At 43.5% G+C, this 17,014-nt stretch overlaps 1 protein-coding gene across 2 annotated transcripts in view; it reads left to right on the forward strand.

Annotated features, from left to right (window-relative positions):
• Positions 1 to 17,014, forward strand: part of CAMSAP2 (calmodulin regulated spectrin associated protein family member 2) — a 97,826-nt gene that overhangs the window by 57,890 nt on the left and 22,922 nt on the right. For both annotated transcript variants that reach the window (XM_055583179.1, XM_055583178.1), the window contains exons 3-6: positions 2,167 to 2,328; positions 5,270 to 5,353; positions 14,715 to 14,856; positions 15,209 to 15,348. In XM_055583179.1, the coding sequence (XP_055439154.1) occupies positions 2,167 to 2,328; positions 5,270 to 5,353; positions 14,715 to 14,856; positions 15,209 to 15,348 (528 nt within the window). The remainder of the gene's footprint in view (positions 1 to 2,166; positions 2,329 to 5,269; positions 5,354 to 14,714; positions 14,857 to 15,208; positions 15,349 to 17,014) is intronic.

Below are 17,014 nucleotides of genomic sequence, written 5' to 3' on the forward strand. Positions count from 1 at the left end.
GAATATTCAGGATTGATTTCCTTTAGGATTGACTGGTTTGATTTCCTTGCAGTCCAAGAGACTCTCAAGAGTCTTCTCCAACACCGCAGTTGAAAAAGCATCAATTCTTTGGTGCTGTGCTTTCTTTATGGTCCAGCTCTCATATCCATACATGACTACTGGAACAACCATAGCTTAGACTAGACCTTTGTCAGCAAAGTCATGTCTCTGCTTTTTAATATGCTGTGTAGGTTGGTCATAGCTTTTCTTCCAAGGAGTAATTGCCTTTTAATTTCATGGCTGCAGTCACCATCTGCAGTGATTTTTGAGCCCAAGGAAATAAAGTCCATCACTGTTTCCATGTTTCCCCATCTATTAGCCATGAAGTGATGGGACCAAATGCCATGATCTTAGTTTTCTGAATGTTGAGTTTTAACCCAGCTTTTTCACTCTCCTCTTTCACTTTCTTCAAGAGGCCCTTTAGTTCCTCTTTGCGCTCTGCCATAAGGGTGGTGTCATCTGAATATCTGAGGTTATTGATATTTCTCCCAGCAATCTTGATTCCAGCTATGCTTCATCCAGTCCAGCGTTTCTCATGATGTACTCTGCATATAAGTTAAATAAGCAGAGTGATAATACTCATCCTTGACATACTCTTCCCAGTTTGAAACCAGTCTATTGTTCCATGTCTGGTTCTAACTGTTGCTTCTGGGTGTGCATACAGATTTCTCAGGAAGCAGATAAGGTGGTCTGGTATTCTCATCTCTTGAAGACTTTTCCACAGTTTGTTGTGATCCACACAGTCAAAGGCTTTAGCGTAGTCAGTGTAGCAGAAGTAGATGTTTTTCTGGAATTCTCTTGCTTTTTCTGTGATGCAGTGGATGTTGGCAATTTGATCTCTGGTTCCTAATATAATATTACATTCCAAATAAAGTAGAAAGTCCAAATATAAGCTGGAAAAAGGTATTTGATGATGAAATGACACCTAATAAATAATGAGCTCTTACAAATCAAGAAATAAAGAAGGAAAGGTGACCATCTCACAGAGAAATGTAAGCCAGAGATATGAGCGGGCAGTTTTCTGAGGGAAAAATACAAATATTTGCTAAACATATGAAAATATGGCTATCCTCATTAATCAGAGAAATGTGCAGTCTGAACAAGGGAAGGTTTTTAACTTCCAGACTGGATAACAGATGATAAAAAGTGCATGATGTCTAATATTGACCAAAAATGTGGGGAAACAGGCACCCTTGGCAACACTCTGCGTGGGGATGGAAGCTGCCCCCACCCTTCCAGCAAGCAGATCCGTGGTTGTTTCTCAGATCACACACACGGTTGCCCTTGGGCCCAGCAGCCCTGCAGTGACCGTCATCCCCGGAGAAATGCAGGGTGGTGGTGTGTTTACAGCGCCACGGGGCAGGAGGCAGCGCGAGTGTCTGCCCCAGAGCTGGGGGAGTACAGTGTTTGGTGAGAATACGTTCCAAACCATGGACACTGCTTGGGGAACAGGAGGGCGACAGGGTGCTTTCAACTTGAGGAACTTCCTAATGTTGGGAAATTTTAAGAACTGACCCCCACCCCACCCCACTCCCCGCCGTGGTGTAACATTTCTGTATGAAACTACCTCTCATGAGAAACAGCAGTAAAGGAAAGACTAGCAGTCCTATGGTGGATGCAGAGGGTGGGGAAGAAGCGGCAGCCAGGAAAAGCAGAGGGTTATTGGCCTTGTTCAGGGGTGAGAAGTGGTGGTGTCTGAGCTGGAATGGAGGTGAGCAGACAAGGAGGCTAGACTCGAGGGACAGTTCAGGAGTGGAGTCTGTACACGGCTCCCTGTGGATGAGAGGAGAGAGCTTGCTCAGAGATGACGCTGAAGTCTGCAGTCGTTTTGTTGAGTAACTGATCGTGACCTTCTCAAAACCAGGAAAAGCGGGACAAGGAGCTTCCTCTGAGTGGGAGAAGATGAGCACCTTGAGTGAGACCCTCAGTGAGCGTCTGAGTGATAAAGGGGTCGGGTTGCCTGAGTTCACCCCTGGCCCGTGTGTACCATTTATGCTCTTATCAAGGCTTATTGTTCATAACCTTTAGTTCCGCTCCCGTTTGTTGGGCAATGTTAGTAACATTTAACAGTGTAAAAGCAGCCGTCCCTCAGTGTGATTCTAAAGGTCATTCTCGGTCTGTCTCCAGAGCGCTCACCTGGCCATGATCGACACCCTCATGATGGCTTACACCGTGGAGATGGTCAGCGTGGAGAAGGTGGCCGCCTGCGCGCAGCAGTACTCGGCCTTCTTCCAGGCCACAGACCTGCCCTACGACATCGAGGACGCCGTCATGTACTGGATCAACAAGGTGGGTGCTCCCCTGGGTAGCAGTGGTCTTAGAACCATGGACGCTACGCCTCCCCGCTCTGTGCTGAAGCCTGTGCTCCCGCAGAGCTGTCCGTTGACATCGTGACCCCCAGTGTGCTGGTGTTCGGAGGTCCTGAAGGCTGGCCCTCATGTGGGAACAGGGTTGCTGTCTTCATGAGAGACCCGAGAGCGCCCCTCACCCCTTCTGAGGAAGCGGGGCCAGACTCGCCAGGCCCAGTCTGCTGGCGCTTTGGACTTCCCAGCCTCCGGAACCCAAGAAGTACATTTCCATTGCTCACAGGCCACCTGCCTCTGGTGTTCTTGTTGTAGCAGCCTGATCAGACTAAGACAGACTCCGTTATTCTTTTGTTTTAAGTCAAAGTGAAAATTAAAGTCATGCAGTCTTACTTAACAGTTCCCATTCCCTTTAGACTTTAAAAAAAAAAAAACGGTTAAAATATTGGAAAACGATTTTATGTATTCAGCAACATCTGTCACTACATTTTATGATAAACCTAGTTGATATCAGATTAGTACAAAATTCACAGCACTCCCGAGTAGGGAATATACTCTGTGGGTGCTCCATAAACTTTTTTTGCATCCAGGAATGAAATAAGTTTTTAATATTGCCAATTAGATGATTTTTAGGTTTGCTGGAGTGACATGTGTAAGACCATAAATAAATATTGTAGTTAGAAAGGCTTGTGCCACAAAGCTGAGCCTTAGAGAAGGAAAAGGAAGCTGTCAGGTGGCAGACCCGAGTCGGCCTGCAGGCCTCGCTGGCCTCTCGTTGGCTTCCGGGGCTCGAGGCAGTTGGATGAGGCCGTGGCTCTGCCGGTCCTGGGAAGCTGGGACCCTGACCTCTGTGCAGACAACAGTGAGCTCATGCCCTCGGTGGAAGCGAGCATGTCGCCCATGGTGGGTCTGAAGCAAATTTTCAGCCCTGACCACACTCACCGGGATCGCTGGGGACCGTCTCAGAGCCGTCATCCCCCAGACCACACATGGAGTAGGTTTCCTTCAAACTGTCAACCAAGACTCACAGATACCAACAAATTATTAAGGTCCTAGCTTGTGAATGGGGGATTCTGAGACAGAGCCAGCTCATTTCTGCTTCTGCCGTCTCTCAGGAAGAGTATTTTACACAGCTGAGTGAGTCGATGCTCTGAGATCTGGCATGCAGCAGCCTCACACACCAAAACAAGTCTATGTGTTGTTAATTCCTTGTAATGCCTCGGGTAGAGTCATGGGTAGAAAAGACTGTTAGTAACTGTTAACTAGGTTTCAGTTCAGTTCAGTCGCTCAGTCATGTCCAACTCTTTGTGACCCCATGAATCACAGCACGCCAGGCCTCCCTGTCCATCACCAACTCCCAGAGTTCACTCAAACTCATGTCCATTGAGTCAGTGATGCCATCCAGCCATCTCATCCTGTCGTCCCCTTCTCCTCCTGCCCCCAATCCCTCCCAGCATCAGGGTCTTTTCCAACGAGTCAGCTCTTTGCATGAGGTGGCCAAAGTTCTAGAGTTTCAGCTTTAGCATCAGTCCTACCAATGAACACCCAGGATTGATCTCCTTTAGGATGGACTGGTTGGATCTCCTTGCAGTCCAAGGGACTCTCAAGAGTCTTCTCCAACACCACAGTTCAAAAGCATCAATTCTTCGGCGCTCAGCCTTCTTCACAGTCCAACTCTCACATCCGTACATGACCACTGGAAAAACCATAGCCTTGACTAGATAGACCTTTGTTGACAAAGTAATATCTCTGCTTTTCATTATACTATCTAGGTTGTTCATGACTTTCCTTCCAAGGAGTAAGCGTCTTTTAATTTCATGGCTGCAATCACCATCTGCAGTGATTTTGGAGCCCCCAAAAATAAAGTCTGACACTGTTTCCACTGTTTCCCCTTCTATTTCCCATGAAGTGATGGGACCAAGTTACCATAAATTAAAATTATTCAGTCCTTTTTTTTAAGCACAGAACTGAATTTTCAAGCGATAGAATTTTAAAAATTATTGATTTAGTTTACAATGGTTGATAACGGCATTCATATTTTCTGGATTGCCATTATTAGTTAATTTGAGCATTTATTTATTGTTGTTGGAATGACCATAACATGAGTAACTCAAAATTCAAAATTATCTAAACTATTCTCAAGAAATACTTTATGCACTCAACAGATTGTTTCTTAGTCATCTTGAATTAGAGGCTGTTTGAACAATCTGATAAGTTAGACCTTCTCCCTGAGAAGTTCCTATATACAAAGCTTTTCATGTATTTTAACTGTGACCTGTGACCACACTAAACCCCACTCATGATCCAGGGACATGCCTAGGAAATCACAGGTTAAGAATTCAATCCAAACAAAGTGTTTTCTACTGATAATGAAAACATTAATTTTAAGGAAAATAGTTTTCACTTATTAGTCCTAAAAGAGATTGTGAAAATTTTTACAGAAAAACAGCAGTCTTGTTTCCTAAGCAAAAGGAGAAGAGGGCTGCAGAGGATGAGATGGTTGGATGGCATCATCAATTCAGTGGACATGAGTCTGAGCAAACTCCAGGAGCTAGTGAAGGACAGGGAAGGCTGGTGTGCTGCAGTCCATGGGGTCGCAGAGAGTCAGGCATGACTGGGCGACTAATCAACGGCAGGCATCAAAACTGGAGTTGTCAAGCACCTTTTTCCGAGCACTCCAGCTGGCCCCTGACATGTAGTAGGTACTCAACAAGTATTTGGCAAAGTAATGAATTAATTTTAGGATTTCAAACAAAACACCTGTAAATACTGTAAAATACTTTTTTCTGGTTGGGAAAATGAGGTTCTGTTCATTTGAGTGGCACTGGTATTTGACATCAGAGACCTGAACACAGGCATTTTAAGGTACGTGTTATTTTATTATTATATTTGACTATAAGTTAAAATTAATGTTTTTATATTTTAAGGTAAATGAACATTTGAAGGATATAATGGAACAAGAACAGAAATTGAAAGACCATCACGCAGTGGAAACGCTAGGAGGTCAAAAGGTACATACATGTTCCTAAGGGGAAAAAAGTGCCTTTATGAGAGCCTGTGTTCACAGGTATGTGCTGTTTGGGGAAATGTTCGTAGGTATGTTCATCAGACTATTTTTGGTGATCTTAACTGTACCCTAGGAAGCCTTGCCATAAATGCCAGGTAAGTAGAAGTGCAGAATGGAGGTTAACCAGATGATGGTGTTTAGGAAAGATTGTTAATGATTAGAGCTCAATTTCTGAGGTTCTTTTGGCAAAAATAATGGTTCTGCCTTTGTTTGGTAGAGTTATGAAACAAGAAAACAGTTTCCAATGTATCAGCCTTATAATGACTTGTAGTAAGACCAGCCTCTAAAATTATTCCGGGAATTGTAAGCTGTAACATGGTTATTCTGTGAAGGAAGAAGAAACACTGATGTGGATTTATTCTTTAAAAATTCTTGAACAGGCTTTTAGGGGTTTCTTCTCTGAAGACTTGTGTGTTTGTTGTGTACTGAAACCTAAAGTAAATTTCCTGCAATATAGTATATCTTACACTTCCTAAAATGTGTTATAGGGAGAGCCCTTGAAACTTACTGTCCAGCATTTCAGTTGAGGTATAAGAAGTTCTGTTATTCAGAGACTTTATTTTCCATTTGGGTTGTTTTGAGTCTCTTCATTATTATGCTGCACTTGTCTTCATTTTGGACAAAGGCTGCTGGCCACTGATGCTCTGTAACAGGAGGGGAAGGGAGAGCTGGTTTGTGTGTAACCAGCCTTGCTAGGAAGGTTCTGCCGAAGACCAGCAGCTTTGCCTGAATTTGGTGTTGGGATCACCCTGGCCCACTCTGGCCCTCTTGCTCCCATGGCCGACCTTTCCCCCGTGGAGGTGGGCCCACTCGCTGCCTTCCCCAGCCCAGCCCCCACCGGGTCCCCAGCCCTTTCCCTTACCGCCCTCCTCGCTGTCTTCTTCCCTCAGGAGTAGAAACCCTTGCCTTGGAGACAGATCTACTCCTGTCTGCTGTTTTGCTTCTGGCTGTGATCAGAAACCAGGTTCAGCACCATCCTGAGTCACAGAGCGTCCGTGGAGACCTGTTGTCACGTACAATGGCTCGGTGCTGCAGTGTTGCACACTCGTTATGAGCTACATGGGTTTATATGATCACAGAGGATCCAGTAAACGTTTCTATGGAAAAAAATGCTGTCTGTGTTCCAGTCAGCTGTAGATGGAGTTGTTCGGTCGCTAAGTCCTGTCTGACTCTGTGACCCCGTGAACTGCAGCACGCCGAGCTTTCCTGCCCTTCACTAACCTTTAAGAAAGGCAAACTGTATGGAATCCATACACAGCTGATCCACCACTCTGACTTCCTGGCACTTGGTCCCATGGAATTGCACATACACACTTCACAACCAGGATTTGTTGAGCAAGTGAACGAATGAACCAGTGCAGTTCACTTAAGCATCTGGCTTACTGCTCATTTTCATTCAGCACGAACAGAGCGTTTGTGCCTTCATTTCCTTTTCTTCCCTTTTATTTTGTATGTTTAATTTTTTACTGAAGTATAGTTGATTTATAGTGTTGTGTTAAATTCTGCTGTACAGCAAAGTGACTCAGTCATACACACGTACATGCTTTTTCTATTATTTTCCGTTATGGTTTATCACAGGGTCTTGCATCTTCAGCCCCCTGTGCTGTGCAGGAGGACCTCGTTCCTCCCCATCCTGCGTGTGATAGTCCGCATCTGCTAACCCCAGGCCCCTAGTCCACCCCTCCGCCCCCTGTCCCTTTGGCAGCCACAGGTCAGTTCTCTGTGTCTGAGAGTCTGTTTCTGCTTCATAGATTGATTTGTGCCGTGTGTTAGGTTCAACACCTTCATTTTCAAATGAGTTTTACCCTTGTTCTCATTGTTATGATGTGTGGGAAGCTGTTCATTTCACGCGTCTTACTGCACAGGTGTCATGAAGAAACACATGGCCAAGCACAGACAAGGTTAGGGAGTCTTGCTCTCTTAACCTATCAGTGGGAGTTTCAGCATTTGAACTGTATGGCTAGAAATAGAATCACTTTATTCTTGATTTTCATTCTTGCAAAGCAAAATCTTCACCCTTTTCTCCTTTTAGGGAAGAGAGGTCGAGTGGTTTGCTCTTTCTCCTTGCTGTACCGTTGGTAAGAGGCTGCCGTGCCCTTTACCCCCTCAGCTCGTGCTCGCAAGGCAGAAGCCCAGGTGCCCAACCCTGGGGTCTGTCGCTTCCCCCCATGGACGGAGCCTGGGCTGCTGGATGGGGACTCTCTGATCTCCTGTCCTGTCCAACGATTCTCTGCTCAGATGTTCAGTAGCGTTAATTTTATGAAGCTTCTTTCTACATCTATCTTCTGGGTAAAATACATGCTCTGTTGAGGGATACTTGTACTGTATATTATTAGTGTTGGACCAAAATTTAAATTCCAAAGCCATTTCAGTAGATTATTAGACCATCATCTGACCATCTATTTCTGATTGTTGGACTGGGTGGTGCTTTAAGAGGGAGGCGTTTTAAATAGTGTCCTAGGAAAATATTTTGATTAAACAGGTTGCTGATGTTATTTTCTTTATTTTCTTTCAAGTTTCTCTTTTGGCTTCTGCTACTCCTTTTGATTCTAAAGTGTGAATTAGATAAGTAATTTTTGGTGTAAGTTGCATGAGCAGCTTGTATTTTTATTTGCAAAATCTGGCAGTCCTATTTCAACAATCTCTAAGGGTTAGGACCAGCAACGTGAAGTCCAGTGTTCATTCTCTTAAGGAGCTTGTCCCTAGTGCTGTGGGAAGTGGGCCTGGTGTTGGTCAGGAGAGTCCTGCCACTGCCCTTCCCGGGCCCTCCACTACCCTGGCCTTCTCTCCTGTGTCTGCAAAACTGAAAGTTTGGGTGAGTGGCTCCTAAATTCTGTTACGAAAGTGATGCTCAGTTTGCATGTAGTAAATGTAAGGAACTTGAAAGGTTAATGAAAATAGTAAGTAGTTGGCTATCATAAACTTTCACATGTACGTGTATATTTAAACATTTTAAAAATTCAGAGATGGTACCATGAATTTTTTTTCTCCAAGGAATATTTTATAAAGATGATTTCGTCTGAAGTAACTTATATATGAGTTAGATAACCTAATACCGTGATTTTAATCTTTGTCTAAGAGGACCGTAAAAATCAGCTTTAACAGCTTTGTAAATCAGTCTTGTGCATTTGGACACAAGACCCTACCAAGCTTTTGGACACAAGACCCTACAAAGATTTGGATTGGTGTGGACTTAATATAACTTGCTAAGTTAAGGACATTTATTTTGAAATATTTCAGACTTAGAAACAGTTGCAAGGATTGTCTGCAGGAACCCTGGGCTCTTGTGGTAACATTTTATAACATTTCATGTGCTCGCACATGTGCCCTTGTGTTACATGTTGCACACACAAACACATATGTGTATACATTTTTCTGAAACATTTGAAACAAGGTTGCATACATCATGGCCCTTCACCCCTTAATATTTTGGTGTATATTTCCTAAGAACAAAGCTATCCACTTACACAAGGACAGGTAACTTAATGTCTGTATTGTGCTTGATCAGACTTAGAAACTGTGTTTAGTTCTGTCAGTCATCCCAATTGTATCGATACTTTATGCTTTTTCCTGGACTGGGATCTAATCTGAGATCATATAATAGATGTAATTGTGTATCTTTTTCGTTTTGAATCTGGAACGGTCCCTCGGCTTTTCTTTTTTGTGACCTTAACATTTTTGAAGAACACAGGGCATTTTCATAGACTATCCTTCAATTTGATATTTTTACTGGCATTTCCTTGCAGATAGATTAAGCTATGCTTTTTAAGACTGAAATACGATGTAAGGTGTATCCTTCTCACAAGATTGTATCCAGAGGCACATGATAGCCATTTGCCCCTATTAGATGAAAATAATTTTGATCAGTTGGTTAAGATATTGTTTGGTTTTTTTGACTGCGTGGTTATTATTTTTCCTTTTGTAGTAATTTGAGAGGAGACACTTTGAGACTGTAAATACCCTGTTCCTCCTCAGCGTTTCCCTGCACCCTAGATTTAGCATTTATGGACGGCACCCACGTCAGTTACCATGACTAAGGTGGCTACAGAATGGTAACCCTCCAGCTCCGTCGTGTCTCCCACGCTTGTGAGTCAGGGTGCTGTAAGCAGATCTGAGCTCATCTGTTTATCCGTCTGTCCTCTGTATTATCTGTATGAATTGATAGATTCTTATTTTAAATGCATGTATTTCTGTCCACAGTTATTCACCTATTCATTTGCTCATTCCCAGTTTTACTGAGCTCTAACTGACACAAAGCATGGAGTAAGGTTAGGGTGCGCAACATCACGGTCCGGCTTACACATGGCACGGAAGGATCGCAGTAGGCCTAGCGAGCCTCCATCACCTCATAGAGATGCAGCGTTGAGGGAGTAGAAGAAGCATTTTCCCTTGCGATGAGAACTCTTGGGATTTACCTTGACAGCTTTCATATGTACCATGCAGCCCTGTTAATTACCATGTTGCATGTTTCATCCCTACTACTTATTATCTTGTAACTAACTGGAAGTTTGTACCCTCATCTAATTTTGTGTGTATTTATTTTTGAAATAAACTTTATTGTGGAATAATTTTAGTTTACAGAGCAATCCCAAAGATAGTACAACTTTCTCCAGTTTCCCCCAATGTTAACATCTTATTATTATAATTATGGCCCTTTTGTCAACAACAGGAAAGTAACATTGGTGGATTATTAATATTGATTAAACCACAGGCTTTCTTTACAGTCCACCAGTTTGTGTTCTGCCCAGGTGTTCTATCCAGCATACCTGAATTGGGGTTTGTCTCCTGTGTCTCGTGATGAGATTTGGTGTGTGGGCTTTCAGAGAAGAACGTCACAGAGGTGGTTTCACACCTCATCACTTCGCATCAGGGAGCGCGGGACATGAACACGGCTCATCACTGATGGTGTCCACATGATCACTTGGTTCATTAAAGTCACGTCCCTCCTTGTCAAGTTTCCATTTCCACCATCAGCACTGTTTTCTTTGTAAGTGGGTCACTCAGTCCAGCCCACGCTGCAGGAGAGAAGTTAGCTCCCTCCCTGAAGGGTCGAGCCCCTGTATCATTTGGAACTTTCCTCTAAGGGAGACTGTGTCCTGTCCACTTCCTTACATCCTTCAGTCAGTTATTTGTAGCAATCTGGACTCGTGTGTGTGTGTGTGTGTGTGTGTGTACTGGGGTTACAACCAGTCTGTGGTGGTAACTTGTTCAGATTTCCCAGCTCCAGTCATTGGGAGCTGTGTCAGAGTTTTCTGAATTAGTAAAAAATTCAAGTACTGAATATTTTACAAGAAATACAGACTAACTCCTTTGCTCATCACCTGTTTTGAATAATCCCTAGTAATTTCTATGTAATGGATTTTTCTAGTATCAAAAACAGGAAGACTCCCGTTTTGACATTGCTGTTCGTCCCTGGGAACCCAGACACGTTCCCGGGCCTCCTGCCCTGCTTGTGCCTTTCGGGACTCCTGCAGAGGCAGCTGCAGAGGCTTTGGTTAAATGAGCGGTTACAATACATGTGACAGAACTGTTAAGGTTATTCTTCCTGATGCGGCAAGAAAACTTTATTGGAAATGTTATCTTTGTGGGAAGCTGGTATTTTTCTGTTTCTTGAGTTTTCTGATTCTTGAGATGACTTTTTCAGGTTTTTTAAGTTCTTGAATGTATGTTATTTATGTTATTTTTCCAAATAGTCTTATTTTTACTGTTAATTTCTGTAAGATAAACTTTCTACATAAAAGTTTAGTACAAATTTTAACTCAGACACCATTTAGTTTGGTTCATTTTAACAAATATTTATTTAGGGCTGCCCGCCCGCCCCCCCCCCCCCAAAAAAAAAACACAACGGTACTAGGAAATATAAACAATCACAAATTATTCAGTTATCTGAAATTGTGAGTTTATTAAATTAATCTTCTTGAAGACATAAAATTATATTCTTTGAGACACCCCTGGATAGTAAAAATAATAACATTTATATTCTCTTTGTGTTAGTGGCTACTTGCTTTAGAGACTCTATAAAAATATTAATTGATAGGAATTGCCAACTGTTCTTCTTTCCTATTAATTGAAAGAAATTCTTTATATCATTAAGGGAAATTATCATCATGTTCAATTCTGCATTACTGTTTGCTCTTATTCATACACTTATGGAACAGCCTTCTTTTCCTTTTGGGACAAAGACTTGGCTTCCTAATGTCTTAAGAATTTCAGTGGTTGCAAGTCCAGCCCTGGAATCTTTCTATTCCCTCTCGTGTTATGTATTTTATGTTTTAATATGATGTGTGGTTCCAGAGCCGCGAAATAAAATTCTTTGCTGCCAAAGTATGCAGCAGGTCCAGGGTATCCTAAAAACACATATCCATGTTGGGAGAGGAGTTGTGGGGAGAGAAGGTGGTGGTCTTTATCATGAGGAAACTCTATATTTTAAGCTAAATTTTCAAGTATTAACAGTTTAAAAGTGTTTTGAGAACTGTAAACTTGGAGCTGCACTAACAGAAACTTTACTATAACTTGTTAATTTTTAAAAATGCTGATGCACTTTCCCTTTCACTTTCCCTTTTCTCCTGCTGCCTCCTCTGAAGTCTCCTTCCAAATGGTTTTGGAAACTGGTTCCTGTAAGTTTACCCAGCTCCTTCAGCTCACCCTCCAGAGACATCATTATAGAGTGTCATTGTATTGTTGATGTCGTGCTGATACGGTCATTCCATATAACTCCATTAGTCACAAGTGGAGATTGGATTGTAAGGTCTTTGATCATAGTGCAGAATAGAAAGACCTAAAAAAAATCTAGCCAAAATTTGGATTAGACGCTTTAAAGATAATTAAAAGTGTAAACTAGTCTGTCATTACTTGGCAGACCATAAGTAACTAGTAAGAAGAAAGTGTGGGTATAGATTTGTACTGGTTTTAATAATGTCAGTAAAAGTGAGTATGAATTGCACATGTAAATTATTTGTATTATCAAGTCATCTTTTTGAAAGAATCATTTCCTTTTGGCCTGACCTATAGAGGATACTGTTTGTGTAATTTAAAAAAGTGACAGATTCTGTGTCCCTCTCATTACTGAATCTAAACTATTAACAGATTCAGTTCTGGTTTGACTACAAGAGTTGATCTTTCAGGGTGAACTCTGGGGGTTCGACCGCTTAAGTGTTTTTCACCCTCAGAAACAGACATGTAACTTAGAAGTCCACCACAATGTTGAAAGATCGAAAATACATCCCTCTTAAATGCCAGATGTCTCAGTTTGTAGAAAGAGCAGTGTGTTTGTAAAGCGCCGAGCACACTCCAGAAGTTCTGGGAGACCCACATGACTTCAAGATTGAAAGTTGGTTTCCCTGGTAGGCCTTCTAGGATGTAATCTTCAGGAAGATGCGGCCGGCCACTTGCAAACCGTGGATTGTCTGGTCCAGACCGCAGGCCTCGTGGCCGCAGCCTTGGGGAGCTGTGTGCGTGTGTGCGCGTGTTGCCGTGCCCCTTGGCGGAGCGCAGCAGAGCACAGCGCACAGCTCAGTCCTTTGTTCCGTGACCCTGGGCGCTCGGCGCAGTCCACTTCCGGCCGTGGGCCCTGGAGGTCTGAGAAGTCTGGCACGGAGCCAGCCACTGTAGAGCGTTTCCAGAGATAGTATTCTTTTTCTCACCGGCCCAAGGAAGTGGGCCTGGAGGGGTGTGGAAGCCGCAGGGGCAGCAGAAGGCTGGCGAGACCCCGGCTGCCACTCCCCCTCACTCCTGCTTTTCATGCTTGAGTTCTAAACTGCCTGCCAGCAGCTCGCTGAGGACGCTTACTAGCGATTACGTAACACAATCAGCTGCAGAATTTCTCTAGCGCAGTGATGCGGTGTTTCCTGAATATAGGTGCACTGTACCATTACATACAGATTATAGTCCCTACTGATTCGTAAGAACAATCTCCTCTGAAATTCTTCACAAGGGAAAATGTTCCATGAATCTTGTTCTTGAGTAGCCAGTGAGGGGTATATAGGAATAAATATTTCCCCTTGAATGTGTGTGCTTTTCTGGGGAAAGTCATTTAAAGGAAATCTGACTTCACCACCAAATAGTAAATCTCTTTCAGTAAGTAATTTTTTGTTTTTATTCTCACCAGAGTATTATATTTCATAATTATACTTTAATTATGAAATAGAGATGATCAGTTTAGATAGAAGAAAAATTAGTTTTGATTTCTTAAAAAAAAAAAACCTGTATTTAAATATCAGTGACCACTGTAATTATAAATTTTGCTAATGAAATAGTTCAGTGTGCAGTTTTCATTAAGTCTTCAGCATGATTTTTCTTGGCTTGAGGAGAGCTAGTAGCTAACGACCTCTGGCCTCTGGCCTCTGGTGACACTCGCTGTGTGCCCGTGTGTATGTCGCGCATGGCGTCACCACCTTTCTTACTCCTCCGTGTCCTGCGAAGCAGGCACTGTGACTGCCCCGGTTCACAGATAAGGAACCGAGAGATGAGTGTTCAGGTAACTCGTCCAAGATCCCAGAGCTGGGAAGTGGCAGGAGCAGGATCTGAGCCCAGGTATTTAGTCTGACTTAAGAAGCTCCTTCTCGTAAACTCTCAGTTTTACAGCAGGTCTCATTTTTAGGGAACTGTCTCACAAATTTGTATCGCTCGCACCAGCCAGTCTTTAAAAAACAAGAGCTTCTTCTTTTCTGAGAGGGAGCAGAAACCCTTATACTTGCTCTGCTTTGGGTTAGGGTAGAAACCTCATCCAGGAGGGTTTTCTCAGTTTCAGAGTGGTTACACTTTATTTGCATTGTCTCAGCAGTCAGATGAGAAGCCAGGATTTCTTTGCGGTCTGATTCCAGCTCCTCAGAGTGACGGTTCTTATTGCAAGGCCTCCTTTAGGAGTAATTTTACATTCCTCTGGCTGTCCCTTGACGCTGATGACTCACTCCTCAGTCTTTAAGCTCCGGTCTTAATCTTTTTACACAAGAGCATGCTGTCTAAGTTAAGTCTAATGTTAAAGCAAATTTTATCATCTTCAGAGCCACAGAACTGATAATTTGGACATTTCAAATGTCCAAAATCCATTCTGTGATGCTTTTATATTTAGATTCTTGGGCTAAGTGAATTCACATAAAGGAGCCCTGTGGCGTTCTGTTAAGCACTTAGCTTCAGAACCGCAGTGCTGTTGGCAAAGACAGGCCTAGCAGTGCTGTTCAGGAGAGAAGGATGTGGCTGAGTAGCTGTGGCCTCTGCTGACTTACACTTTATTACTGACACAGGACCTACGGTGCTGTGTCTTTCCTGTTGAAGTTCTTACTTTCATCTCTTTTTTTATATTGTAGGCTCGTTATAGGAAGGAGCAGACCTTGCTCAAGCAACTGCCTTGCATTCCGTTGGTAGAAAATCTGTTGAAAGACGGCTCGGACGGCTGCGCGTTGGCCGCGCTCATCCACTTTTACTGCCCTGCTGCTGTCAGGTTAGAGGGTGAGTGCCCATTGGAATGTTCCTCAGCTGTGGGTGGATGTGACAGATGTTTAAGATGCTAATATCTAATAAGTAATGAAGGCTTTTTTCTTTTTTTAAGAAAAACATTTATATGTCGTTCTAGGAGGGGAGTTAGTTGAGTGAAGGAGTGCTTGGTTTCTAAGTCTGTGTAGTGACTGCTACATGTATAGATGTGTGTGTGTGTGTGTGTGTGTGTGTGTGTGAGAGAGAGAGAGAGAGAGAGAGATGACCAGATTCTACGGAGTTGTGTGCTGGTATTAAGTTACTAATTATAAAGTGAGTCCAAAGTGTGTATTATCAAAATTAATCCTTGTTCTTTTCTTATTTGAAGACATTTGCTTGAAAGAAACCATGTCTTTGGCTGATAGCCTCTATAACCTGCAGCTGATCCAAGAATTTTGCCAAGAATATTTGAACCAGTGTTGCCATTTCACCCTGGAAGACATGCTCTACGCAGCTTCCTCCATAAAGGTACTCCCTGGTCCCCTGCGCTTTAAGGTTGTTGGGAAAACACACAGCCAGGTACAGAGACAGTCTAGCTGTGTTAAGCTTACAAAGCTAACTGTAATTTCAGTCACAGTAGCTGGTTAGCTTTCTCTGCTGATTGTGCTCTGTCGTAACGCACACGGGCGGCTTCTGCAGCACAAAGAGCTCGTCTGTGGCCCTGCAGGGGCTAGTGCAGTGGAGACGGAGCCGGCAAGTGCTGCTGCGCCCTCAGCAGGGCAGCGGGCTCCGGGAAGAAAGGGTCCTTCTGTGCCAGAACTTGAGACACACCCTTGGGAAAGAAAGGGGGAAGGAAATACCAAGGTTGTCTAGAAATGAACCTTTTAAGAAGTAACTCCTGGCAATATCCTGGTGGCCCAGTGGTTAGGATTCTGTGCTCCCACTGCAGCGGGTGTGGGTTCAACCCCTGGTCAGGGAGCTAGGATCCTGCGTGCCACACAGTGCAGCCAATATATATATAAAATTTTTAGTAGGTAAATAAAAGTACTTGCTTTTATCAGCCATGCACGAGTCCCTTGCTTCAGGACGATGTCACAGGGCCTCCTAGCTTCGCTCAGTTGCTTAGTGCGCTTCTTCCAAGAGCTGTTTATTGAGCACCTCGCACTGTTCCGGGCTGTTTGGGTGAATCAGCAGACGATCAGAGATCCATGTCCTTTCAGAGCTTACTTTGTAGTGAAGACAGACACGTGTCTCAGGCGTGATGGCTTCTGAGCTGCAGGTTCCAGAGCTCCGTGGTAGGAGTGATGCCTTGCTGTTCCTGGCAGCTGCGGAATTCCTTCCCGCCTCCTGTGCCCTTGCCTGAAGTTCGCCACTTCTGTGTAATGTTAGAGAGGAACAGCCTTGTGTCAGGCTTGACACCTGGCCGTATTCACGGTGCCCGCCTCCCTGAAGGCTGCCATGGGCCTCCTGGAGCCACGCTTCTGCCCGTCTGCTTGCGCTCCTTGCTCTCTGCCCGCTTCACCCTGTGCCCTTCCTCCTTTACACACAAGGCAGGAGACACAGCCAGCCAGCCATGCAGCTGCTCCCAGAACAGACCACTGCCCACTGCCCAGCATAGCACCCACTCCCCGCTGGCCCACACGTCGGAAGAAAGACCTTGATTGATTTTGAATGGTTACACCATTTTTACCAAAATGGGAGATATTTTCATATTTATCTTGTTAATGCTTTTGCTGATTCTTCCCTATTAAAAATTTTAAAGGCCACTACTATAATCTCAGGGGAAAAAATTGTCTCATTAAGTACATTAAACTGTAAGAATACATTTGCTTAAGTCATATACTTTGGACTTCCCATAAATAAAATGTAACCCTGATGTTTAGATCAACTTACTCTGGGCATAATCCAGATATAAAGATATTTTCCTAAATGAGGCATTTAAAAAATAGATAATTATCTGCAGAGAACACTGTCACTTTATCTATTTTGGTCCTCTGCTAAATTATTAGAACCACATTTTGTCTTCAAATGAGTATTTTAAGATTCTTCATCCTCGAGAAGTTGCTTGGTCCATGGTGCTGGGCATCCCATCATGTGTTGACTTGAGCAACAAGTATTTGTGGAGACATGGGGAATGAGCCCTCTTTCCCCCACACTGGATGTGTACACTGGTGTGCCCTTTTTAGAGGGTACT

This window comes from Bubalus kerabau, chromosome 5 (genome assembly GCF_029407905.1).
Source record: "Bubalus kerabau isolate K-KA32 ecotype Philippines breed swamp buffalo chromosome 5, PCC_UOA_SB_1v2, whole genome shotgun sequence".
Taxonomy (NCBI): domain Eukaryota; kingdom Metazoa; phylum Chordata; class Mammalia; order Artiodactyla; family Bovidae; genus Bubalus; species Bubalus kerabau.